Source organism: Melozone crissalis, unplaced genomic scaffold (assembly GCF_028551555.1).
Source record: "Melozone crissalis strain CALT ecotype California unplaced genomic scaffold, PUWL_Pcris_2 ptg000027l_1, whole genome shotgun sequence".
In the NCBI taxonomy this organism is placed as follows: Eukaryota; Metazoa; Chordata; class Aves; order Passeriformes; family Passerellidae; genus Melozone; species Melozone crissalis.
The window spans coordinates 1,624,547-1,650,908 of NW_026535805.1; the positions used below are offsets into that span (position 1 = coordinate 1,624,547).

A 26,362-nucleotide genomic window follows, 5' to 3' on the forward strand; every position below is an offset into this window, starting at 1 on the left:
GCTCTCTGGGGTTATGCTGAACTACCAGCTGCCAGCATAAAAATTAAACGAGCTGGTTCAGATTTTCCCTTAAATGGAAGTGAACTTCCACAGAACACAGGTTGCTAAGAACAAGTAAATCACTCAGTTATTTTTAACCACTCTTTTTATTAAGCTGAAAAGTGATATACACAAGTAGTGTGTATGTATATATATATATATTTTTATATATATACAAACACACATATAAGGTTCCCCAAAAATACATGATACCTCCTGCTCAGGCTGGGGCTTAAGCATCTGCTTCTACAGGTTCCAGTTTGCAGACCTGCTGCTTCAGCCACTTGGGAGCAGCTTTTGCATAGGCATTTTGTCTTCACGTGCTCCCCTTTCCAGCAGCAAGGACTTGGAGGCACCGTGGGCAGGGAGTGCTTGAGGACTCGGCCGTGTATCTCCTGCAGCGAGGGCATTTTGCTTTGGCAATGGGTTGGGCTATAACTTTGTATGAAGATTGTTCACAGATGTCACCACCTGTCAAAGATAGTGGAATTGCTGAGAGAGGCTGGAGCTGTAGGTAAGACTCAAGCCATGCACAACCCTGTGCTGTAGTGCAGGAGTCTGTCTGGAATGGTTTTCTTACCTTCCAAGTTAATCAGAAAGGTCCCTTTTATGATGTTTGCATCTGAAGGTATTTCTTTGGGGAACTCGCTCAGCAGGGTTGTCTGGGATGCCATCATTATCTCATTCAGCTGGGAAACACTGGAAGTTTCTTCAGCCTGCAGTGCCTGGGGGACAGAGAGCTTTCAGACTTGAAACTTGGTTTTGTTTCTCAGCAACATCCAGTCTAGAAAATAAATGCTGAGCTGTGGCTCCTAATCAGAGTGGATGGTTTGAACCAAGAGTCTGATTTACTCCTGCTAGGAGGAGGAGGACAGACTTGAACTGCAGTGGCCAAGAGAAATGGGCCTGAGGGCCAGGCAGCTGCCCATAAGCCAGGGACAGGGACAGCAGCATCCCACCTTGGGATGATGCATTAGAGCTTGCCAGCAGGGTAAAGGGGGTCCTCCTCCAAGAAACCAAAGCTGATTTTTTATTCTGAGGGTGGTCAAATACTGGCACAGGCAGGCCCAGACAGCTGGCAGGATCTCCATCCTCAGAACTGTCCAAAAACCAATGGACAGAGGCCTGGGCAACCTGTTGTAAGTAAGCCTGCCTGAGCAAGGAGCTGTGCCGTACAGGCTCCAGCAGTGCCTTCCACCTCAGCTGTTCTGTGATTCTCTGGTAAGTACAAAGCAGAAGAAAGTTTTCACGCAGACAACACTACTCTTAGTTGCATTTTTTTACCTCCATTAATTCAAACAGCAATCCAGGCTCAATTACAATGATGACTTCATATTCCAAAGAGTTCTTGCCAGAGATGGATCCAAGGAAGGACTCTCTCATTGCACATGCACCTTCTATTGCTTCCTCAATGCCAGGCTTCTTCCATGCTGAGCTTGCATTAATCCAGCCAGTACGAAACACACCCTCTGAGTCTTGAAAGCAAAACAAAGCAATTCTTATTTTAGTCTATTTGGGTTTTTATGAAATGAATAGAAAAGAATGACATTTTCTGTAATTGCATTCCTTATCACTGTGCAATTAAACAGTGCACTGAAGGAATTGCTTAGCAGTGGGTATGTGCTTTACCTTTCTTGTAAGGGATGTACTGAAACACCTCCTCTGCCAAGTGGGGCAGGATGGGTGCAAAGGAGCGGATGATGATGTCCAGAGCCTCTGCCAGCACGGTTTGACACGAACGACGCTTAGGATCCTTTGCTTCTTCGCAGTAGAGCCTGCAAGACAGCAGGGAAAGCTGGAAGGTATTGCTATGTTCATGTTTCTGCTCAAGAGCCACGCTTCTGGGACTGCCAGTGGACATGCAGAAATCTGACACCCCAGCCTTTGTAAGGAAAGCTTTTCTGGAGTGCCCTTCCCTAGGAAAGCACAGTGAGCTGCAAACAGGACCATCTGCATCTGCAGCCACAGGAAAGGAGTTTGTCACAGGAAAGGAGATTCTCTGCATGGTAACTGGGGGAGAGAGAATCTGTCCTTAGGGAGCTGAGCCTGCAGCTGTCAGCCCTTTGGTTCATGTGTAAACCTCAGCATTAGGGCTTCTTTTCCCCCTACTCCTCCTTTACTCATGTTCTGGCAACTACAGATCAGTATAACCTCCCCCCCTCCTACCCCATGAAATAGCCCTTGCACATTTACACAAGTATCAGTCACAGCCTTAAGATTCTTTCACTGATCCAAAAAACCAAATACACTGAAAACACAAATAACTGCTAAAAGCCCTTCTCTTGCTGTCTTCCCAAATTCAGATATACACCCCTTCTAGGTAAAAATATAGATCCAAGATTCTGTCTTTAAATATTTATTTGGTTTTAAATGTGCTCGTTTGATGACCTTTTAAAGTGTTCAGTACCAGCAGTGGACAGAAGAGAGCACAACAATGACAACCACTCCGTTGAATGCACTGAGAGGTCCTTGGAGACACCTGTGTTCACTCAGCATTCACATGGAACCTTATTACCTCCATCTCAGATCCATTCCTTTCTTTTTTCCCTTTCAAAGGCAGCAGGAAGGAACTCACCTGTCCTTGATCATGCTGAAATAGAAGTTAGACAAGCTTCTGGAACAGAATGATTGCAGCAGTCGAACAACTTTGCTATAATCATATTGTTTGTAAGCTTCTGTAACCTGGGAGAGGGAGGTAAGAACAGTGCATTGGTTTGCATCACACACCCCCTGATAAACTAAACTTACAGGAAATGGAATGAGTGGCAAAAGGTCTGGCAGAAACTTTAGAAGGTTGTTGGAGGGGAAAAAAAGTTAGGTCAGTTAACAGGCCAAAGAAATAATTTCCATTCAAGTCTGAGTGGAAAGAAGAGGGGAAACCCCAGAAACCATGCCCATGGTTTCAGCAAAATGGTTCTGAGTGACAGAAATGTCAAAGTTCTGTACAACAGCAAATTTCCAAAGCTCTTGGGTTTGTTTTTTTTAATATCTAACTATTTTTAAAGACTTCTAAGTGAGCCCTTAGGCAGTGAGTGGGAAAATCTGGTTGATATCCAAGTTAAGAATGTAAAAAGTCTTCCTCAAAAATTGAGATGGGCTTAAAGGAGTGCGCATTGCATTGAAGGATCCTTTGTGGTTGTAATGTGCCTGCTTGACACACACATTTTACTCACGCATGTAAAGAAAATAAAGCCAATGGAAAACATTGCACACATGTTCATCTAAACACAATTCCCCTTACCTTGCTGCCATATTCGTGCAGTAAATGCAGCATGTATTGATCCACTATGTACATCTCTGCAGGGGTGATGGAATCTGTCTCTGGGTTGAAGCCCTCCACATTTCCCAGCATGAAGCGTAGAGTGTTCCGGAGCTAGAACAACCCAGAGCAATAAAACATTATTAGCCTTCACTTTAGATTAAACACAAAATGCTCATGTTCCATCACTAGCTAAAATTGACTGCTTTTCAAAATGATTGTTTGAATAGTTACAAAGGCATCATAAAGAACACAGGGCAAAAGGACCTACAGAAAAATAACGACTGGCTGTTTTCACAAAGCACAAAGCTGTGAAATGAGTCTTTTCTCAGCACACTTTACTATTTGAGCCACAGGTGTAAAAAGCAGTAGTACCTCCCTAAATAAACTTGGAAAAGCTTTCTTTAGGCTGAAGACTGGAAAACTTTGCAAGCAAGACACAGAGAACCTGTGTTGGGATGAACAGTGTTGGCAGTGGTGGCTCTTACCTTGTTGATGTCATCTCTGGCTGCACTGAGCACCAGAGGCCCAATCATCACCTCCGTGAAAACATTGGATTCCGCCACCCACCAGCGGAGAACATCGGCACCGTATGGAGGATCCTTGGTGTGATCCTGAGGACAGACAGGAAAGCACAGAGCCATAGAATAGCTCCAGCTGAAAGGGATCCATAGGGATCCAGTCCAACTCCTGTTCCACGCAGGACTACCTATAATTTTATGTGCCCAGAGGTTACTGTGCTTGGAGGCTTCCCCCTCTTTTAGTAACCCACACCTGCAGCACTCTGTGTACAGGCAGTGCTAGAACCCAGGTAAGCTGAGAGAAACTCATCTGCAGCCTTAATTCCTCTGAATGCTTCTCATTAAAATAGCCATGTTAGTATCTAAAACTACAGAGGTTTTTCTTCCCCTTCAGACTGTTTTCAGCTCTGAAAACGGCTTTTCTCCTTTGTGAAAGCATAGGAACAATTGTGTGTTTTAATTAATCAGATAAGCAAGTCATGCAAGGATTCATTCTTTTGTCTAGTGAGTTGCAAAATCTGCTTAGCAGCCTCAGAAACAGCAACAGTGGGACTGGGGAGGGAGGGAAATTCAGAGCATATGAATGCACTGCAGTGCAACCTCCCTGACCAGGGAATGAAGTTTCCAGAGTCAATAACAGCCTGAGAGCAGAGAGATTGCTGGGGTGCAGCTGCTACATCTGACTGCTCCACTGCCATACTTGGTAAACTTCAGTCAGTTTCACAGCAGAATTTCATTATTTTAATTTTTTGTTTTTATTCTTCCTCTTTTCCATGACTCCATCAACACTGATAAAAAGGAACCATCCTACACCCTCTGAATAATTTTCTTTTCTCTTAGTAGAGAATGAAGGTGAGGGGTTTTCTTGCACTACAGCAGAAGCAGCACAAGTCAAGGTTTTCAGAGACCAGCCAAATGGAACTGCAGTATAGCCAAAGAAGAGCCTGACAGAATTCTGCCACAAGACAGCTGCAGAATCTGGCAGTGAAAGGTTTTAAGTGGCAGCTCTGAGAAACTCAGGAGCTTGACCTACTTCGCCTCCATTGATGACGACATCAGGGTCAACCACGTTGCCAACAGATTTGGACATCTTCTCCCCTTTCTCGCCAACAGTAAAGCCATGAACCACCAGAGTCCTGCAGGAAAGATTTTAGTGAAAACAAAATCCCAGGGAAAAATCTATGCTAAGAATTGATTTCTAATGAGGATATTCTTAAGTCAATGCACACAGAAACCCTGTTTTGGTGAGCCTGAGGCTTCATCCTGAGTTCAACCAACCATGAATATTCCCTGTACTACCATCCATGGAGAGCAAACAACTTTATTTTCCTCATTTAATTTTGTTCTGTAAGATTGTTTAGATATCTAAGGCATGAGTATTTCAGATTAAATAAAGCCTAAAGTGTTATTTACTTTTTAAGCCAATACATTTCCCAAAATTGCACAGCCTCCTTGCAGCTAAGCCACATTCCCCTTCCCTATGCTTTCCATCTTCCAGGAGATAAATGGTGTGCCCCAGCTCCAGCAGAACACAAGCACACAGCTATTCCCAATTCCCTACAGCCTAATGTTGAATTCACACATCAGTGATCTTGGGAGATTTGCACATTGCACTTCCCAAAGAATTTCTTTAATTGTGGGAGTGGGAGAGATAGCAAAAAGCCCCTTGTATCTGATAATTCCTAAATTACTAAGAATGAAAACATTATTAGAATTATGATAGAAAACAACAGTAAATGAATTACAATCTACTATGAGAAAACCTTTATACTGAAAATGTAAGAACACGAATCAGATACTTGGTACTGGTTTGATTTCTCTTGTTTATACACTACTGTGCACATTTCCAAAAGCCCAATATTCAATAAATGGACTAGAAATGTATTTGCAATCCACACACTTACTTGTATGGTGCCTTTTTCCTTGCTGCCACACTGGTTAAGAGAGAGGACTGAAACCAACCTCCCAGCTGGTCTTTTCCTTCAAGGTATGTATCTGCTCTCTGATCTGCACCTTTAAAAACCAGAACATTTTATTTGAAATATCAGACCTTGTATCTTAAAACAATTAACACACAAAATCTCTGAAAGTGATTAGTAACATTTATCTTGCTTTTTAAACCCAGTAAGTAAGTTACTTTTCTTAAATGGTGTGTGGTTACTTAACCATGATACAAGGGATTCATTAGTATTGCAATTTTTAAAAGAATCCAAAACTTGCCACGCTCCAGAATTTAACAAATAAGCTCGCTCTCTCCTGAACTAAATAGCAAAATTATGAAAAAAAGCTATCATGCTCAGATTGCTTCACAGAAGTTCTCAGAATACTTTTCAAGTGCTCCTAAACAAACTGCAATACCCAAGAAAAGTCCACATACTTTGGAATTAATAAAAATCTATGCCACCATCTGAAGTGTTCCCATTTGGAATGACTCAAGGCACAAGGCACAGAGGTAAGGTGCCCAACCAGCCCATGAAAGGCATTTACAGAGGAGAGCAGGTAGCTTTGGCAGTGACCACAGCTCACCTGCGACAGAATGTACATTTTTGGTCACTGGTGTTCCAGGAAGATTAAAAACTTTGGGAATGAGTTAGGACAATGTGGGAAACAAGAAAGCCTGTTGGGGATAGAGGCATCTGGAAAAGCCTGGCTTGGGAAGGCTAAGTAGAAATATTATTCCCTGTAAACACACACATAGAACAAAAGAGGAATGGTAGGGAAGAGCAAGTGCAGCTAATGAGTACTTTAGAGGAAAATTGGGCTACAAGGCAGGCAGGGTATTAGCCTGACTGCACACTAAAAGCAGAAGAGCTAACCCAGCTATTCCACAGGGTTGAGAGAGGACAGCACAGTTTAAATGGCTTTACTGGTGGAATTCAGTCACTGTACAAAAAGGTACACACTTGTTGACTCAAGAAGTCCCTCCTTGTCCTAAGCAATCCTAGACAGGTCACCAGAGTGAGAACAGAGTAATGTGAACACAGCAGAACATGCAAGTCAAAGCCTACAAAACCATACACGTTTGTCAGGAGTTTAGTTTTGATTCTACAAGTTGCTTTTAGTTTTGATGGTGTTGCTTTCTCAGTATTCAGACAGAAGTTTCTCTACTCAATTTTTATTCACTGTCTCCTCTTTTCCTCTTCCTACGACCCCTGAGACAATGCTTCTTTCTGCCGCTGACACACTTGATTTATTTGTTTAACTTAATGGAAGTTTCAATATTAGATCCATCCTGCAATAAAGGGAAGTTCAACATTACAAAGGTCAAGGCCACACAGTTCCAGGTAGCACAGGAAAAATGTGTGGGTGGATATCATGGTTTTTACACATCAGCTTAATCAGTCAAGGAAATCTACAAAGAGTCTGGGCTTTAGAAGTACAGTAAGTAAGAAGCAAGCTTTGTATTAAGAGACTGCAAAAATACTTGTGAGGACTAGATAAAAAAAAGAATATTTGTGGTAAGGAAGACAGTAACATTAGAAAATCTGTAACACATTTGTTACTTACAACTAGTTTATGAGCCACTGGTTTTAGAGAAGTGAGCTTTTCATGGAAATGCCAGTAGTTAGAACTTGGACGAGAGAAGAATTTCAACAAACAACTGATTATAAACAGCAAAGTGGATTGGGCTTTTCTGACAGGAACTAGTACATTTGGCAAGCTGGCTACTGGGGCTTGCAAAGTTAACAGAGGCCTGAACATTTTATCTGTAAAATACAAACATGGGGTTTGCATTTACAAAACCTGCCTTATAAGTAGCTCCCCTTCCTCAGTTTTGTGAAAACTGTGATTGTTATATAAAAATTAATTACAACAGTGCTCACTTTTTTTTTTTTAATAAATGGAGAAGTATGTCCAACAAGCCCAAAGAGACTTCTGTTTATTTTAACTGAGGTATAGTACATAGGTCGTTAAAGAGAATTACAATTTATGATCCTTCTGGTTTGGATTTCAAGATTCCATATCTTTGATCTTACAGACTTTGACTTTTAGATTAAACATAATGTATTTTAATGCCAGGAATGAACCAGCTAAGATAAATTCAAGCCTCTCAGTCAGCACAAAAGTTTAAACACTTAGATAGGCAAGCTGTAAAATAATCACATTCATTCAGTTAAAAATTAGCCAATAAGATAGGGAAAAAAAGTTATGATGTTGAAAACTACCATCGTTGCAATACCCACAAAACTGTGGGTAAAAAGCTGTGTGACTTTTACCAGTGGCAAATCACATCACAATAAAGTCCAGTGTACATTTTTATATGAAATATTTTTAAAAAGAATAATCTCAAAGTTGTAGTGAAGATGGCACTCTGCCCATGAGGAAAATGTAGGAGAATTTTAAGACATCTCTTAAATGGATGCTCCATAAGGAGCAACTGAAATGAGCTCTGTCAAAAGGCTGAACTTCAAAGCAGAAGAACAACAGAACAAGTGCTGGGCAACACAGCATTAAGTATTTAAAATTAGCATATGCTTTTGAACAAAATTTTGCTTTTACCACACTTTCTTTTTGGAAGCAGCATATTAACACTCTTCTACCTCACAGCAGCATTGTGAAAATGCAGTTATCCGTGTCTGAAGCATGTGTAGCAAGAAACAAACAGGATGAGAGAGCACAACAATAAACTGTTCAGCGAAAACAGTGTTAGGCAAACAGAGTATTAAGAAAGGAAACAGCATCCCCAGGAAATTTTAGGGGATTTCAGAGAACATTGCACTTGTGGATGTGCTCTCAGTGATGCCAGTGAGTGGTGTTTATTTCACACAGTCTACTTGTAGCTGTACAATTTTGGGTTTGTGACTACAAATCTAGTAGCCAAATCTCCGATTTTAGTGTGTAAGTTGCAGCTGCCCCACTGCTGACATGGAATGGTTTGATTAATCTGTCATTTAGCTACAAGTGGTACCTTAGGCACACCCAGGCTGGAAAAAGGAAGCCAACCATAATTTAATGGAACAAGAGTAACTTTAAGCCATGTCCATCAGAAATAGGCCCAGTCCCTGGAAGGAGATGCAGTAGGACAAGCATTAGAAATAGGACTGTGCAAGGGCAAAAGGTAATGCAACCTATGATTTACACCACTGGACTTGGCTGTCACTGAGCAATTCCTTTATCCTCATTCAGCAGAATCTCTCTTGCCCCTCTTCACCCCCTTCCCAACCCGCTTTTTTTTTGCTGACAGCAATCTGTGTGGCCATCAGCCAAAGGGATTCATTTTGTAACAGCTGCACCTCCTTGGACACAGCTGGGGCAAATGCACTGAAAACTCAGGCCAAGTTCTGAGTCACAGAGACGCTGAAGAGAAGGAATTATTTTCACAAGACTGGAACTGACAGGGAGATCTGTAACATCTGTTATTCCTGCTAGTTACTAACAGATCATTGACTTAGAATTTTCAATAACTTGAGTTCAGGGCAGAGTGAAACAAACATTAGTCTCAGTTTTAGTCATCTTTTATATCCTGCAGTAGCCTGAAAGTAACTCGTGCTGTGAAAGAACCTCTGCCACCAACACTGACAGAAGGCAGCAACAACCTCTGCTATCACTCATCTCCTACCACAAAATTAGTTCTTCACATAATGACATTCTCTAAGCAATCCTGGATTTCTCCAAGAATTCCATCTTTTTTTCCTCCAAGAGTACTTTGGAAAACAACCCCACCCATTGGTCTATCTGTAAGCCTTACTTATTATCATTGATATTGGAAGAAGTTCTGCAAAAAGCTTTAAAAACTGGAACATATTTCAGAAATAAATGACAAAACTCTTAATTCAACAACGTCTCTTGCAAAGTTTCATAAAAGGTGAGTTAAACCAGTAATTTGATATGAATCACAGACTGTACTTCACTTCTGGCAGTGGCTGGCAGCCACTGTTACACAGAGAAAAGGTAATGCAATTTTTGTGTCATTTTGGAGAATAAACAGGGTTAGGAGGTTACACTGCTGGTTAGCCAGTCCCCAGCTTTGACAGCAGTGGGGCCACTCCAGTTATGTCACACAGCAGAAGATGATGCCTTACACACTCCAGCAAATTTCATTAAAAGAGAGGACTAGGTAGAGAAGAGCAGCTTGTAATAGTTCCATGAAAGAAGTCTGTATTGTGATGACCCAAACATTTATTAGACACTACAGAATCCATATGGGAGCTTTACACAGATTAACACGATTCCAGAGCCTTGATTCTGCTATTCCTTATGAAAAGTTATCTCCTTTACAAAGGATTAGAGGACTGAGGTGTTCAGCTCTTTAACAATGCAAGTTTGTACCTGCATAAAATACCACTACTTTGTTATAGCTTTCAAAATCAAACCAGAAACATTTTTAAAGAGCATAAACCTCAATATATGTAAAAATCTTCTAGAAAATTAATGTTTGCTGATGGTACATGGTTGCCTGACCATGTTGCTAAGAAATAAAACTCTGGTACTAACGTGTTTTATAATTCAGCAAGATTGTTATCATGCAATTGTGTACAGAGGGTTTAAAGTCCAAGAGACTTGATGTATGGCACCAGACTCCTCCTTTAGAAAAGACTTCTGACTTTGCACTATCCTTCAGGCAAACAGTGTGTATTTTACATCTTTTTATATAAATATCTATCTGCTACCTACTGAGTAGCAACTACTGGCAGTAGGAGCCATAAATAGCATATAGCAAGTATAAATATTTTAAGCCACAATATACTGCTTTAGTTACTGAAAGTAATGAGAAGTGAAAAAGCACACCTACACTTTTAAATTATAAAACTTAGACTCAGCAGCTGATCTCAGTCTTTGCTATTTGTCTGTGCTATTTGCTTCAAATAGCACAGACAAGCACAGACTGAAATGTGTTAACTAAAAACAATTTAGGAGTACCAAGTAGCAGCAAAGTACCTTGGCTGTCTGTGCCATGAGACTTCTCCACTCAAAGCAAGTATGAGGTGATCAGCAGTTACACAGTACACCACATGTCAGAATCATTAGAGCAGCATATTAGAAAAACCTCAACTTTAATTATGCTGAAAATGAGTTTGCCAACATTAAATCCTTATCTTTACAAGCAAAAGCAGCTTTAAAAGTCACAGACAGCCTGCTGATGGCATAATCTGCCTCAGTTGTGCTGACACCAACAGTGTCACACAAAACAGTTACATTTTGCTCTCCAAGTATTTTAAAATAAGGATCAACATAGGAATTCTTTACCTTCCAAAACATGAGCCCAGGAAGTTCCACTGTCAAACCAAATGTCTAGGACATCCTGTCCCTTGACATAATCCGAAACATCATGACCACCAGCCTAGAGAACAATTGAGAGAACAATTATTAAATAAGGCAAATAGAATACTCTACATCATCAATGCTTTTCAAAGCTAGAAATAAAGCAAATTTTGTTTCTGGACCAGTTTTGTACAGGTTCTGTTACCAACTTTGTGAGTAAAAAAAAAAATAATGTAGGCAATTTTTGACAAGAGTTTTCAGATAATTACTGATGGAAACTCAAGGTAGGGTAAGGAAAAATTACAAAGAAACTCTCAGATGGCACAGTAACACCACAGCTTTGTGGTAGCTTAAGTACACAATTGTTAAAGAACAATAAAAAGTTAGGACGAACTAAATAAAAATTCTAATCTATCTTAATGACCAAGACCTAATACATATTTGGGCTCATAATTTGGTTAATTAGGATGTCACTTTCCTCCTGATCTAAGAGGAGGAGGATGGAGATTTCTGCCTTGAATTAACAGCACAAATCCAATTGTGTGTGTGTTCTGCCCCACTCAGATCTCACTTTTTGAACATTCCTTTCACAATGAGGGTACAAGACTGAAGAGGATCATGGGAATAAACAAAATTTTTCTATTATTTCCCATCACTCAACTGTCTTGAGCACCTGCTGTACCTGAAGTCACAAGTTTACCTTTGCTACAGCCTCTTTTGACAGGAGTTGTTCAATAGGGAGGGCCCACCATGCATCTGTTCCTTGCTGCTCCACTATTTTGATGACATCTGTGATGGTTTCACTGGGTTAGGAGGAAAAAAAGAGGTTTATGAATGGAGGAGTTAATCACACCTTTCCACAAGCATCCCAGACCCAAAGCAGTGAGAGAAGCTGATACACAGACCAAGCTACTAAAACCTGTGATTTTCCAGCTTCTAATCCATACAAAACTTCACAGAGCTTCCTGCCTGCATTGAATACTTTCTGGCTTTGCCTTCCAAGATGGGAGAATTTGTAAAACATGCAAAAACCCACATGGATTCCAAACATCTTCTGCAAATACCTCATAATTGGGGCACTCAGAAAAGATGCCAGCAGCTTGAAAACTTCTAAAATCCATTTTATTTGCTATTTATTGACCTTGAATTTAAAGAAACTACACAAGTACTTCCCCTCAAAATATCTGCTCTTTTTAACAACAGGTTTATTTTTCCTACTGGATACAGAGATTTTGGGAACCCATGTGGAAAGGAGGAGTGAGGAAATGACAGCTTCTCAAGTAGCACACACACACACACACACACACACATATATACATATATATATACACTTATACATATATATACACACATCTTAAGCTTCCAGTTGCCTGAATTTCCCAAAATTAGCAATATATATTTTAAATTGTAATAAATACAAATATTTTAATCCAAATAATGTAAGAAACTGAAAATTCTGCACCCATAGAGGAGTGATAATAAACCACTCAAATACACTCTGAAGGCAATCTATGAGTCCATATCATATAGCACCAGCCAGGACAAAGGTCCTGAAAATAAACAGATATTATGGAAATAAGAAAAATTAAAAAGTTAACTAAGCATTTTTTCTGATCTGAACAGAGAAGACAACCTCAAGGTGTGCAGTTCTGTGCACTATTTATGACACATTCAATCCTTGGCCCTAATAGGTAAGGCTATGGGGAATTGATTTTTAATATTGCTTAATACCAAGTCTAGACATAAATTAAACTATCTTAAAAAGCCAAAGAGGAACCCCACACACTTTGTCTTGCTGATTCACAGACCACTTGCTAAAGAGGTGATTTTTAAGACATCTGCTGTATTTAAGGAGTACAACAGATCATCCCGACCTGCCAACTTCAAACTAAACCTGCTGTGTTACCCAGGACACCAGGGATTTGTTCATAAACCGAGAAATGAAGATTTAATCAGTTAACTAATTTCTTGACACAGTATTGCAAAAGGGGGAAAAGTAAAATAATTATCCGGCATAATTTTCTTAAAAACACACAAGGCAGATGATCTTCTTCAGTCTTCACTCAGTTTTGTGTTTGGTTTTCAGCACAGTATTTTACTGCACTGTTAATAAGCTGAGCTACATCACTAAAACATTTAATGGACTCTTACACTCAGGGTTTAAGCATGAAAACATGTTCTCCAGGAAGCTGTAGAACAAATTACTTCAGTTCATGACATGAGGTGCAACGGCGAGAAGAAAATCCAGTTTTGCTCTTGACTGCTCCAATTGCAATGACAGAATATCAATTTTGTATCAATCAATCAATCAATCAATCACTCATCAATTAATCAATTTACTTCTCAAAATAAATTCCCTGTAGAACATCTCAGCAGATTGTCTACAGGGAGAGGCCATTAAGCAGCAATACTCACACATGGCCATCTCTTTGGCACCACCACCATTCTGCCCCTTTCAAACCAGCCCAGGCATCATTCACCTTCCATTTTAATGTAGGACACAATTTATGCTTTGTAATTTATCTTGCTAAAACAACACTGAGGAGCTCCAGTTGTGAACAGTACCACTTCTTTACAGAAATATTTGCACAGAGGCCTGTTTGTCTGTCTATACTTCCAGTTTTGAGAGTGTTACTTCTCCAAGATAAAAGCTAACAACAACCCCAGTACAGGTACAATTCCTGGCAGGTAGCTGATATGCAACCCTTATGTCTTGCCTCCTTTACCCTAAATCTCCAAATTCAGAAAGCTCACAGGAAACACAAAAATGAAATTTGCCTCAGCCTGGACTAAACTATTCCTCTGAATTTGTCTTCTGTAGGATGAGTACCTTCCACTGACAAAGCTGGATTTACATCCTGACCTTTAGCGATGATACTGCAGCACCAAGGAACATTTTAGAAAAAGCAATACACAATATTATTTTTTACTCTTTGCCAATAGAATTTTCCACCTTGGATTCTTCTCAAATACACTATCAGTGTATTTTTAAAGACAGTTATAGATAACCAGTTGTCTTCACCTGAAGATTGGAAGAGCTCCCTCCACAGTTTCAATGCCTTCTTCTCACTGGCTGAGTCTTACCCATAGAACTCACCAGCAGAAGACAAGAGTAGCTAAATTAAAAAGAGGATGATTTACCCTAAAACATGTTTATTATCATGTAAAAGATTTGTGTATGTTGAGTGATTCAGCAAGAAGTAATTCAGTGCTCAGCTACTAGCTCTGGCCTCAATGAGAGCCAGAAAAATTCTCTGAACAGGAATCACACCCACAACTCGCACAGAAAAGCTACCAGCACATCCTGTAAAGCAGAAAATTTAAACAGGAACTAAGCCTGTCTTCCACATGGTTTTTTCATATTGCAAACGCACTTCTGTGGAGGGACATAAACTCCAGTGATGAATTAATTTCAACCTATACATTTTTAAAATATTCAACAGGTATTTCACAATATCAATATTTGGAGGGATTTATAAAAGATGATAAATCCAGCTATAGATCAAAATTAACAGTTATCTTGGACAGCATATAAAAAGATTCTCTTAATAAACTATTTTTTCCTTTCCATCAGAGGTGGGGGAGGGGAGAGAGAAGAAGGAAATAAACCTTTGCTATTACTGTCCCTTGGGAAAGCATTATAAAATGCCTGCCTTCATTTACAGTAAGCATTGCCAATGTCACACAAGACATGTGTAGCCTTGCAGATACCCCATTCCCACAAAACATACCATGAGCTAACCTTTTATCAAGTATATTGCCATGCAATGCAAAGATTACACTATTAATTTATGAAGAGCAGATTTTTTTAAAGATATTTTTGTTACACAAGAACCAACAGGTACAATTATGCTACAGATAAAAGTTTTCAGATAAGTAAAAGAAGGTCAGATTTGTGTTATCAATTACTTACAAGAAACAAGAAGTCAAGGACTGTGAAGTCAATTTTTTATTGACCAATATTCTCAAAATTCTATCATAGTTTCAAATCATGTTTAAAAAAACCCCAATATTTTAGCAGTGCAAGTTTCTTTCACTATACAGTGTTTCCCTAGGGAATATACGTGAACTTTAACAAACATTTTATAAAAGGAGGTAGTTTAGATGAAAGACTTCCAGGGTACCTTTTCAACAAATCTTTTTTACTCCTACAGTTTAAAAAATACAAGTCAAACAAACCAAGCCCCTGTACCTATCTCTGCTCTTCTTGCAGGATCCTTATGATAAATTTGACTTCAAGGAGAAACAACTTTATTTAAAGTATCTGCATTATAAGGAGCAGGACTTTTGCAAAGTACTTTTCTGTAAGGTGCAAGTGAAAACCACCTTGCTCAAATAACTACTCATCACTTTATAATCTGCAGCCTTCAAGGTGAGCATGATAATTCCCGAGTGAGCCATAAAGGCATTGTAAAACTTTGCCCTTTATTCAGAGGCTATCTGGAAGAACTTGCATTACGTGTCCCTGCTACGCTCTGACACCCCTACGGCAATTCACGCTACCACGGCTCCAGCCAATCACCCGGGAGCCAGGTATTGATTATGCTGCACACTTATTTAATCTGTTAACAGAAATTAGCCAGCATTAAGATACAGGCAGGAGCAGAAGAACACAGAGCCTGATGTTCTCCACATCTCCTTTCCAACAGCAGCAAAGAGGGAAAGTTATCTTCTGCTTCACAAGAATGTCGATACTACAGCTGTAAGTAATACGGGTATGGTTAGCTGCTACTAATTGCAATTCACTGAAATGTCTTCTTATTTTAAAAAACAAATTAGAGCACAGGACAGACCTCCTTCAAAACCATGTCGGGTTTTTTTTTTCAGAAATTTGATTTATGTGTTAATCAAAGTCACAGGGATGTGGATAAAGGCATTAGAACGATCTTTGCATTACTATTATTTATTACCAATATCTGAACAGTGAGTTTGTAAAGCAGTTATTGCATGAGCTCAGATTAAAGTATGTATTACCTGTGCTGAGCTACTACTCGAAATACAATTCTTATATTTTAGTTTTGGAGCTCTTTCCTCTTTTCCCTGAGTTACAGAGCTTCCTAGATGGAGAATGTTTTCTCTTGAAATCTGTTAAATTTTGAAAGCTGTCACACAGCAGAAGCATCTATTTGTGCATGTACTCTAAATTACTTTTAAAGTCTTTTTTCTCCATTTGTCCAGAAAAATCCCACAGAATCTCACCTCTGTATTCTTACTGAAAATGGCAATAATGAAAAAGTGCTCTCCCTTTTCTCTCTCCTATAAGGAATTTTTAATAATAATTTTTACACTCCTAGTCACAATATGATGCAGCATACTCCACATAAAAGAATTTAAACATCATTGGTATATTAAATTTCTTACCATAGATGACAATATCATTGAATCAAATATCTTTTAGGGCTATAGGGGGGCCACAGCAGCAAGGAGACTCATGGAGATTCTGCACTGAACATCACAAACTACCTCTTGGCTAGAAAGACTGGATTGCTGGTGTGGCAAGAACACTGTTAGAGAAAGCATCTCCACCTTGAAAGAAGGGCTTTCAGTGGCTTTTCATGGGATACATTCAGGGACAACTCTGAGAGGCAAACAGCAGTTTATTTTAGGGACTTTTTTTTCTTTTTAAAAGTCTTTTTACAGGTGATACATGAACAAGATCACTCAAGATCGACCACTGGTGCTCTCATATGTAACAGCAACTCCATGTGGACTACACTGACTTCCAGTGGAGATGCTGTTACTTTTGATAGCCACTCAAAAACTCCACAGCAGCTGCTACTGAAAGGTTGTTCATCCAGCATTCAAGTTAAAAACAGCTCATGGTTTGAAATGCAAGTTATTTACTGGTGTTTTAACTATATTAATTACTCATACCAAATATGAAACTTAAAAAGTTTCACATTAAAAAGTATATCAGCAACCTGTTGTAGTATGATTTTCAAAATGATAATGCAAATGTAACAAAACAGGCTTAGCTGCAGTTTTCAATAAGAACTGGTGTCCAGGAAAATGACCTATGAATTGACAGACTGTCTTCTGCATTTGCCTGTCACTTCTATAGGCCAATATTCTGTGCACTTCTACTCCAGTTACAGAAATCTCTTACAGTTAACTTTACAAATATATAAGCTCAAACTTTTTAGAATATTTAATGTCTGTTTTACAATTTCCTTTGAAAATTCCACCAAGAGTAAGTAAAATTAGAAGTAAAGAGTACTGGCTATAAATGAACATCTGAACCTGTCAGTCAAATGAAATAAATCTCTTTTCAAACATAGTGAATATGTCTGTTTTTTCTTAAATGCCTCTCTATTCCCCAGGTCAATTCTACCCAAACATGCCATGTTGTCCCTTCGTTCACTCCCCTGTAATTCTTGCTGCTGGGCCAACACCTACACACAAAGGTGGAGGTGTTAAGCTGTGGCAGAGTTTACCACGTCAAAATGCTGTGATTGCCACATTTTGCACAATTTTGGGAATAATCTCACACAGCTTCAGCACTCACAAAAGGCAGGGGCTTTAATACAGGTCATGGCCTTTCAAAGTGATTGTACTACAACCTAAGGGAATTCCCACATATCCCTCCTTTCAAATGCTTTCTGTCCCAGCTCCTCAGTGTTCAGAAGGAGCTCCTGCTTCATGGTGCCCCTCAGTTTTGAGTGCCAACTGCTGGACTGGTTTCCATTACACTTCTTTGCTTGTAAAACTATATATTTAACAATTTTTAAGCAACACACACACTCTCAAGGCTACTCTTCAACCAGAAACAAAAAGAATTCCTCTGAAATAGTAGTTTTTCATAGAGATACACACCTGCTTTTTTGCAGGTAAAGTGGTTTTATGTCCCAGAAATCCTCCACCCATTTATTTCCTGATGTGTGTCAGCGTTATTCAGGCACTCTAAACGACATTGTGGCTACTGTGGTCTTTTCTCACAGTTATTGCCTACAGTGAGAGAGCCAAAGTACATCTCTCTGCACACCTACACACCCAGTCACACCAGGTGAAGCTAAGAACTACCTGTCTAAAGTCCATTCCCTGCTCTCCACACCCTAAGCCTCACCTACTACTGTCTACTATCTACTGCTTGTGTGCTCAGCACAGCCTCTGGAAAACATGCTAGACTCCTGCAGTACACTTACTCAACACCAGAATAAAAAAAAGTTCTGCAATGGTATTCAAGTTCAGCTGTAAAAACTTATGAATTTTCACAAAAGGTTGTAAGGTTAAGGTGTACAAAACTGAGTTACATCAGCATATCTCAAGGCAGAAAAAAATTATGGAACTAATTTAATGAATGTGGAACTCCACAATACTCTTTTTAGGAAATCACTTCTAGAGAGCATTCACAACTGAAAACCTTTGTTCCCCAAAGAAGTTAAAGCAGAACTGTGTTACTCCTTACAGGAAAGAAAAGGAACATATTTGGTTGACTTTCCTTGTTTTAAAGCATAGCTTATATTTCCTCTGCATTATGTTGTCTATGATTCCTGAAATGCAGTGTTTGCAATATCTGGATACTATTAACCAAAAGATGGCAGAATCAGACCAGCATCTGAAGATCTAGACATACCAACCATATAGCTGAGGGTCAGTTATGCCTGAGGCTGGTCTTTAAAACCACTCCAATTTTGTTTTGAAACAAAATGCACTTATTGATTCTGCAACCAGTGTGGTTAAGCTATTTCAGATCTCACTGTCACTTAACTGCAAAATGCTATTTTGACACAGTACCTGGACTATTTAATGTACAGTGGTACAATTACAGTTGCCATCTATTCTAACCACAACTTGCATTTCACTGCTTGCTTAAATGGTAAGGCCAGTCATGACTGTCAGCTCACTGAAGATGAGGGATGAAAACAGCAATTGATCTCAAGAGGAGTTTGCAGGTAACTTAAGTATGTAAGTAAATTGATTCCTATTATTTATGTGTAAGTCACTTCCAGAGACAAGCTTTTGATTGTTTTAACAAAAATCTAAATTAGATCTGCATATAAACAACTACAAGTAAAAGCATGTATTCCTACTTGAAATAATAAGAAGTTTTACAGTATCACTAACTGCAGCACAACAGACAGTGCTTCTTCTGTCACTCTGCAGTGTCTAAGGCTAGGCAGGTACCTGTTTATCAAGCATTCTCCTGTGCTCTTCTGGTAAAAAGCAGGAATTGGGACGCCCCAGCATCTTTGCCGTGATATGCACCAGAATGTCCTTCTGTCCAGCATCTCCAGCATCCTGTTCATTGCAGATGTAGGGATCACTTTCACTTTTTTCAGCACATCCTATGAAGGAGACAGTGAAATGTTAAACATGCTTCAGCTTTCCCACAAATAATGTTTATGCTGCCAGTAAAATATGGTACAGATCTACTCTCCCATTCCCAGTATCAAACAACACATTCTCAGGCAACTGCCTGCTCCTCTTCAGTAACTTATTTGAAGACTGCATATACTGTGTATTTCCCAACCAAACCCCAGTTCTCTGATTCAATAGCAGACAGACCCTTTAAAATGGCATCAGTGACTGAATCTGAAGTTTAAAAGCTGACTGTATCTTGTTCTGTTGTCTACTTTGAAAACCCACCTTGACACAAACTGTCTGTAGAGGGCTACCACTCCCTCCCAGCCCTGCTGAGTAACCACTGTGTTTTCATCCATTCTAAATAAAGATGGAGTATATACCTCATGCCTTAATTAGAATAAAATCACTGCTACCCTAAGGTGCTGGCCTGAATCTTCTGTATGGATCTACATAACTTCAAAGAGCAAACGACCCCAAGCTTTAAAGCTAGGACTGTGACAAAATTAACAGGGCAGCAAACAGATATCTGGCCACACAAGGCCAGCCTAACAAAAAAAGGTAATTTTAACAGTGATTAAATTGTCTTTTCTAATTTAATTCCTTGAAACATCATCTTTTAAAAAATATTTTAGGGAAAAAACCATCAGTAGCTCTAAGAAACTTCTGCATCTGTAAATAAAATGAGCAAATATACCAGTCAGTGCAGCGACCAGGGATTATATCAACATTGACAAAAGAATTGACAACATATTTCACTTCAACAAGTAATTAATGCTTTTCAACTACTGTTCATAAACCCTAGAGAAGATAATATTCTGGAGAGAGCTACAGCAAGATTTTTTTGTTGGTTCCAAGTAGCATCAGTTGTCTTCAAGTGTCTCATAAAAAAGAAAAATTACCTGTGCTGCAGCCTTCACATCTGCTGTGTTTACAAACCACTGCTTGCTGGCACGAATAATAATTGGTTTTTTTGTCCTCCAGTCATAGGGGTAACTGTGCACATATTTCTCCTCTTTTAACAAACTCCCAGCTGCTTGAAGCATCTTAATGACTGAGAGAAAAAATGAGGCAAGATTAAATTTCAGTTTGAATATATGGCTACTGTTAACCTCAACTTAGTCCTTTTCATAATCAACACTTCGCAAGAAATGCCAAAATATGGCCAGTTTATACAAACTCTCAAAATATACCTGCAGGACTGTAAGTGATGAAGTAACAAATGGTCAAACACCAAATACTCACCAGCTTCATTCCCTTCTTCAAGGACATTCTTGTTTTTAAGTTCAGGACCTGCTGCTTCTGTAAAATACCCACTTTCATCCACAAGGCAATCCTGAAAATAAATAAATTAATCATGTCAATAAAATACCATGTGGCAATTTATTATCATTTTGGTATTCAAAAGTGAGTTAAATACTCTACTGGGTGACTCCTTTTCTGATGAATAACAAAACATTTAAGTACACTTCAGATTTAGTGAACTGCAGTGTAGTAATTTACCAAGTAAGTGAACTTCAGGTGTCAAAAGAAATGAGCACCAATGCATTTGCACACATACCACAACTATTACACATCACAGTCACTGGTATTTTAGTGACTTTTCAAATAAACAATGCAAAATAAAAGCAAACCTAACCCTCCCCATGCCCCACATCCTGAATCTTCACTCCCATCAATCACAAACTGGCTATGCATAAATGAGCTGTATTTACATATGTGTTTAAAACAAGCTTTGCTAAAAAAAAAAGTAACAATGACCTACATAACTGGTGACTTGCTGATCTGCACGTAAAAGACAATTCAGAGTAGTGAGAGTCAATATCTGAGAAACATTCTCTGTGTTCTCCTTTAAAAAACAAAACCACATAAAGAGCAGAAAAATCTGATTCTAACACCTCCCTGTAAGTTTTAATTAGCAGAAGGAAACTTCATTCTTTTATTCTGTACACATTTCCTTAAGGTTAGTCTTGCATTCCTGCAGGCCAGTGATACTCACACTTCTGTGAATGCTTCAAAATATTTTCAAGCTTTATGCACAAATTAAAACAAATAATTTTGGTGTCACACAGTCAATCAGTTGCAGGAAATCAAGAGCAACAGCTGAAAAGATAAAGTACCGTGGGCAGCTGATGGTGGGAAGCTACGCTGTAATCTTCCATACCATGAGCTGGGGCTGTGTGAACTAATCCTGTCCCTTTTGTCATTGTCACGTGATTTGCAGGTAACAGGGGAGAGACTCTGCCAGAAATGGTGGGATGAGCACAAGAACCATCTGCCAAATCTGCACCTGAAAAATACAAACAGAAGATAAAATAAACACAACTCACACGTTCAACTTCTTCTATCAGAGAGCAGAAAAAAAAACAAGTGGTTAAAAAAAACCAGAAGAAATAATATTATTAAAGCCTTGCTGCAAGTCAAGAATCACAGAGATTAAGGAATGTGCCATATGACAAAATGGTGTTCACAGAATGATTTTCTCCTAGAAGGAACATGATTAAGAACTGCCATCACAAAGTTATGTACACAAATACAGAAAAGTAACAAATATAATTAATTACTGAATATATGGGAAGTTAAAAACAACAGGTTTCAATATAAAATTTCTTTTTTAACAAGATCCAACTCTATTACTCTTGGATGTTATGTGTAAATAGTATGAAGAAAAAGTTGGAAGTATGATTCAAAAAGGTGGAAGCTGTGAGAAAAAACACCCTCAGGATTTTCATCATTAGGTAAAACAACACTTCCTCTGAAAGAGAAGGCATGGAAAGACACCAAAGACCCTAAAGAAAAAAGAAAACAAAAAGTCATAGAAACCTCCTTTACAAACGCATATTTCCAGCACTGAATCACTGATGTCATGAATTTTAAAAATTCATTTGAAATCTATGGATAATAATTTGAGCTACAACACACCAACAGTAAATCTGACAGACTCCTCCTCCTTGTATTATTTTAGTGAAGCATATTCTCAGATTATAAACACATTTAAATGAAGCAGTATTCAGACACCTACAAGCAGATCTCTAAGCAATTTAACAATTAAAAAAACTACCTTTACACGTTGATACAACTTCAAACTGTGTGTCCAGAGCAGCAGCTGTAGATTCAACTCTATCTGCAGCAAGGATGAAGTGCTGTCCAGTTGTTGAACATTTTACAATTGAGTATCTGCAATGCAAACGTGAATTTATGATACTAAATAATTACAAACACCACAAAGCTACCAATTTGTGAAATTCTTCATCTCTAAAAGACAGACAAGTATGCTTTACATGTCCAATTCACTCACAAATCTCAAAATTCAAGGTAACCATGAAGAAGAAATAAGAAGAAATGAAGAAGAAGAAATAATTTAATAAAAATTTAGGCAGAAATTAATATATTAGTAGATATAGAACAAAGCTTACAATTGTAACACTTAAAAACAAAACAAAACAAACCCCAACAATACCCAAAAAAGATGCCTTAAGTAAACTGTAATGACAGCCCAGAATGTTTTAATTTTGCTGCTAAATACCAGTAGGGACTGACACAGACAACGGAAGCAAGTGGATGACACCTACGCTGAGTCAGGCATGTAACAAACGGCTTGATTGGCTGGCACAGTCCAAGGCTGCGTGGTCCAGACTAGCACACTAGCAGGGGATGATCCATCTACAGATGGAAATTAGAAGCACTTTACTCACAGTTACAACAAAAATCAAAACTGTCAGTCTCTAAAGCCACAGAGAAGTCGTACCTATCACAGAAGTCAGCTTAGGTGGCGACTTCAGCAGCGGAAATTTCACGTACACAGAGCGACTGACGTGCTGCTCGTTGTACTCCAGTTCTGCCTCAGCCAAGGCTGTTCTGATACACATCAAACACAAGTTACATGCTGCAACATCAAAAGCTACTGGCATCCTTGCTAAAATTATGAAGACAAAATAGTAAGTTGATTCTTACTTTGTGGAAGGGGACCAGAACACAGGTTTATAGTCCTGGTAAATTAAACCCTAGAGAGGACAGTGAGGGGAAAAAAAGAAAGTTAGGAGAAACAAAACTCATGAAAAATCAATACAGACTTCCACAGAAGTTCAATATACCTTATCATACATCTTGTAGAAGACTCTCAGCTGGTTTGCTTCGTACTTTGGATCAAATGTAAGGTAGCAGTTGGCCCAATCTGCCATTACACCCCAACGAATGAAGGCGGATTTCTGTTTCTCAATTGCTCTTTCTGCAAATGCTCTGGCTGAAAGGAATGGCTCCATTAAGCACATGGTTTAGCACACTAAGATCAATAAAATATCACTTAAAATGCACTATTGATTTTTTAAATAAAGCCAGAGCTGAATGTAGTGAACCTATGCCCTAACCATTATGGTTCAAAATACATACATTTCAGATTGGTTGTTACAAAAAATGACTGCAAAGAGTAAACAGGCTTGGCAGTTTTTCACTAACACAGGAATATTAAGCACATGTCCTTGGACTACAAACTTTCTTTTTAAGAAAGGGGGGAAAAATATACTTTGTTAGGAAGAAAAATTTCTCAAAATAAGTTCTCAACATAAAACCAATAAGAGTGAAAGTTAACTCCCTCTGTTTATGCTTATTCAAAATTTTTTAAGTAACATACACCTGAAAATAAGTTAGTCCATTTCATTACCACAATTCCAAATTAAAGAAGTTTCAATTGCTCATTACAAAAAGCTTTGCAGCTGAATGATGATGCCTTTCAACCCATATTGTATTTGAAATTATTTCTTCAAAACAGTTTCCATGTAATACACACTTTCTTCGAAAGGGTGCCCCCTATAGTTTTAGAGGACTGTTAAAAAGTGAAGAAATACATTCCTACCTGTGATACTGAGCTAAGCTGTCCTGAAAGAGCCTGACTTCTACATGCATCTTTTCAGCTCCTAATCAAATTCAGCCTTCAAAAACCAAAAGGATGCTTATCTGATAAATTGCAGCTTCCTGCCCCTCTACAGTTAATCCAAGCAGACATCCAAATCCCCTGCCCTCCTTTTGTTTTTTTTAAACTGAGGGTCAATGCTCTGCATGCCCATTACCACAACAAATTAAGCTTGTGTGAAATTACCCCACTTCATCAGATTCCAGCCTGCTCTACCTGCTTGCCAAATACACCCAGTGATCACAGAAAATGCCACCAATAGCTAAGAGAAAAGGCCACAGTGAAGTCTAAAAGCCTTCATTTACCTCTCTGCCGAATTTCCATCGGTGAAAGGTTTTCAGCTCCTTTGACTTCTGACAGTGCCTTCAACTCAATTGGCAGCCCATGGCAATCCCACCCAGGCACATAATGCACTTTATAACCTCTCATCACATGGAAGCGATTGGTGATGTCCTTCAGAATCTGAAAAGCCACAAGGGTCTGTTATCACTTTAGCTCCCCCATATGGAACAGCCACATCTGTAATTAAGCTCCTCCTTTTTAAAAAATACAATTATCAAAAGCTGCAGGATAAATTTATATTTCAGACCAGAGAGGCTCTGGGTGTCCCATCCTTGGAAGTGTTCAAGGCCAGTTTGGATGAGGCTTTGAGCAACCTGGTGTAGTGGAAGATGTCCCTGCCCATGGCAGAGGGTCTGGAACTAAATCATCTTTAGGGTCCTTTCCAAACTAAACCACTCTGTGATCCAAAGACTCTGCTTTTTTTATTTTCTTGCTTATCATTTTGTACATTGGCAGAACCTTAGAGGACCTCTGATCCAAGGACTTCACAACCAGTGTAACTGAGAGATGCAGCTTATAAACTTGCAAGACTTGAAGTGAACAAATCTGACTTATTCTCTTTTTTAAAACACTGAACTAGACCTACAGCACTGGCCTAGAGCACATTCCTGCAGCCCAAGCTCTGGCACTGGGACTGTGAGAAGCTGTGGGTGACAGCTCACGATTTGAGTCTTTCAAACTTGATGGTCAGCGTATGCTGTGAATCTCAAGGCTGAATCAAAAAGAACACTGAGCATTCAGTACACAGTATTTATGTTGGGGTATAGTATGTATGTCAACATGGCAAAATATGGCATCCACATAGTCATACTACTGCTTTTTAAAAGCCCCAACGACCAAAATCGCAAACGTTTTAAAGTGCTATTGATTTAAATGGGAATGGAGAACACAGGGCACATGGCGGCAGGTTTTTTACCACTTCACAAGAATAAAGTATGAACAAGTAAGTATTTACTTTGTTTAATGCATGGCCAACATGAGGGTCTCCATTGGCATAGGGTGGTCCATCATGCAAACAAAATTCCTGTTTTGTCTTCCTTTGCCTTTGCCATGAGTACAGTTCCGAAAAACCACATTTCTGTAGAAACAACAAAAAAAGACCAAAACTATCATAACTCTCTGTACCCTCAAAACGTCTGGATGTAAAATTTGCAACAAAAGCAGGCAGGCAAACAAACACAGTTTTCTAACTCCGCAAGAGAAGACATTGGTGGGTTTTAAGTACGAAAAAGGCCAAAGAAGGTGAAATATTAGGCCTGAGATTATTATCCTAGCACTGCACTATCCGGACGGCCGTTACTCTCCTCCAAAACAAACTGCATAAAAGTTATGACTATCCAAACCAAAAATATCTCAAGAGTTCGAGCTTTTCTAAAAAAGAGCCCGGACTCGCCAGAAGTTCGCCTTGCGCGGCGGGACCGAACACAAACCCCGGCGGCCACCCCCGCCCTCCCGCCGGCCGGGGCTCGCCGCGCCCGGGGCAGCCCCGCTCCTCCCGGGGGAACCGGCCAGGGCCCGGCCGCACCTCCTGCGTCTTCAGCTCCGTCTCGGGCTGCAGCCGCCCCGGGAGCTGCGCGGGGAAGCGGCTGCGCGGCAGCAGCACCGTGTCCCGGTACCGGGAGTCTTCCCGGCTCTCGGCCGCGGCCTCCGAGCCGGCGGAGCGCGCCCAGCCCCGGGCGGCCCCGGCCCGGGCCCGCGCCAGCGCCGGCGCCCGCCAGGCCCGCAGCATCCTCACTGGCTGCGGCCGCGCTTCCGCCGGCGCGACGGGCCGCGGCAAGGGACACGCCG

At 39.7% G+C, this 26,362-nt stretch overlaps 1 protein-coding gene across 1 annotated transcript; it reads right to left on the reverse strand.

Annotated features, from left to right (window-relative positions):
* Positions 1 to 188: 188 nt before the first annotated feature.
* On the reverse strand, positions 189 to 26,303 carry IARS2 (isoleucyl-tRNA synthetase 2, mitochondrial). The gene is made up of 23 exons (XM_054280306.1): positions 26,100 to 26,303; positions 25,530 to 25,652; positions 24,538 to 24,694; positions 23,418 to 23,566; positions 23,278 to 23,327; positions 23,072 to 23,181; positions 22,896 to 22,986; positions 22,385 to 22,500; positions 21,444 to 21,613; positions 20,569 to 20,659; positions 20,226 to 20,377; positions 19,147 to 19,307; positions 11,723 to 11,825; positions 11,008 to 11,101; positions 5,724 to 5,832; positions 4,853 to 4,955; positions 3,787 to 3,912; positions 3,281 to 3,412; positions 2,615 to 2,721; positions 1,669 to 1,814; positions 1,324 to 1,514; positions 620 to 764; positions 189 to 510 (listed from the first exon to the last, which is right to left on the reverse strand). Exons 1-23 carry the CDS (start codon positions 26,301 to 26,303, stop codon positions 356 to 358), a joined length of 2,985 nt encoding a protein of 994 aa, XP_054136281.1. The 3' UTR covers positions 189 to 355.
* Positions 26,304 to 26,362: the final 59 nt, after the last annotated feature.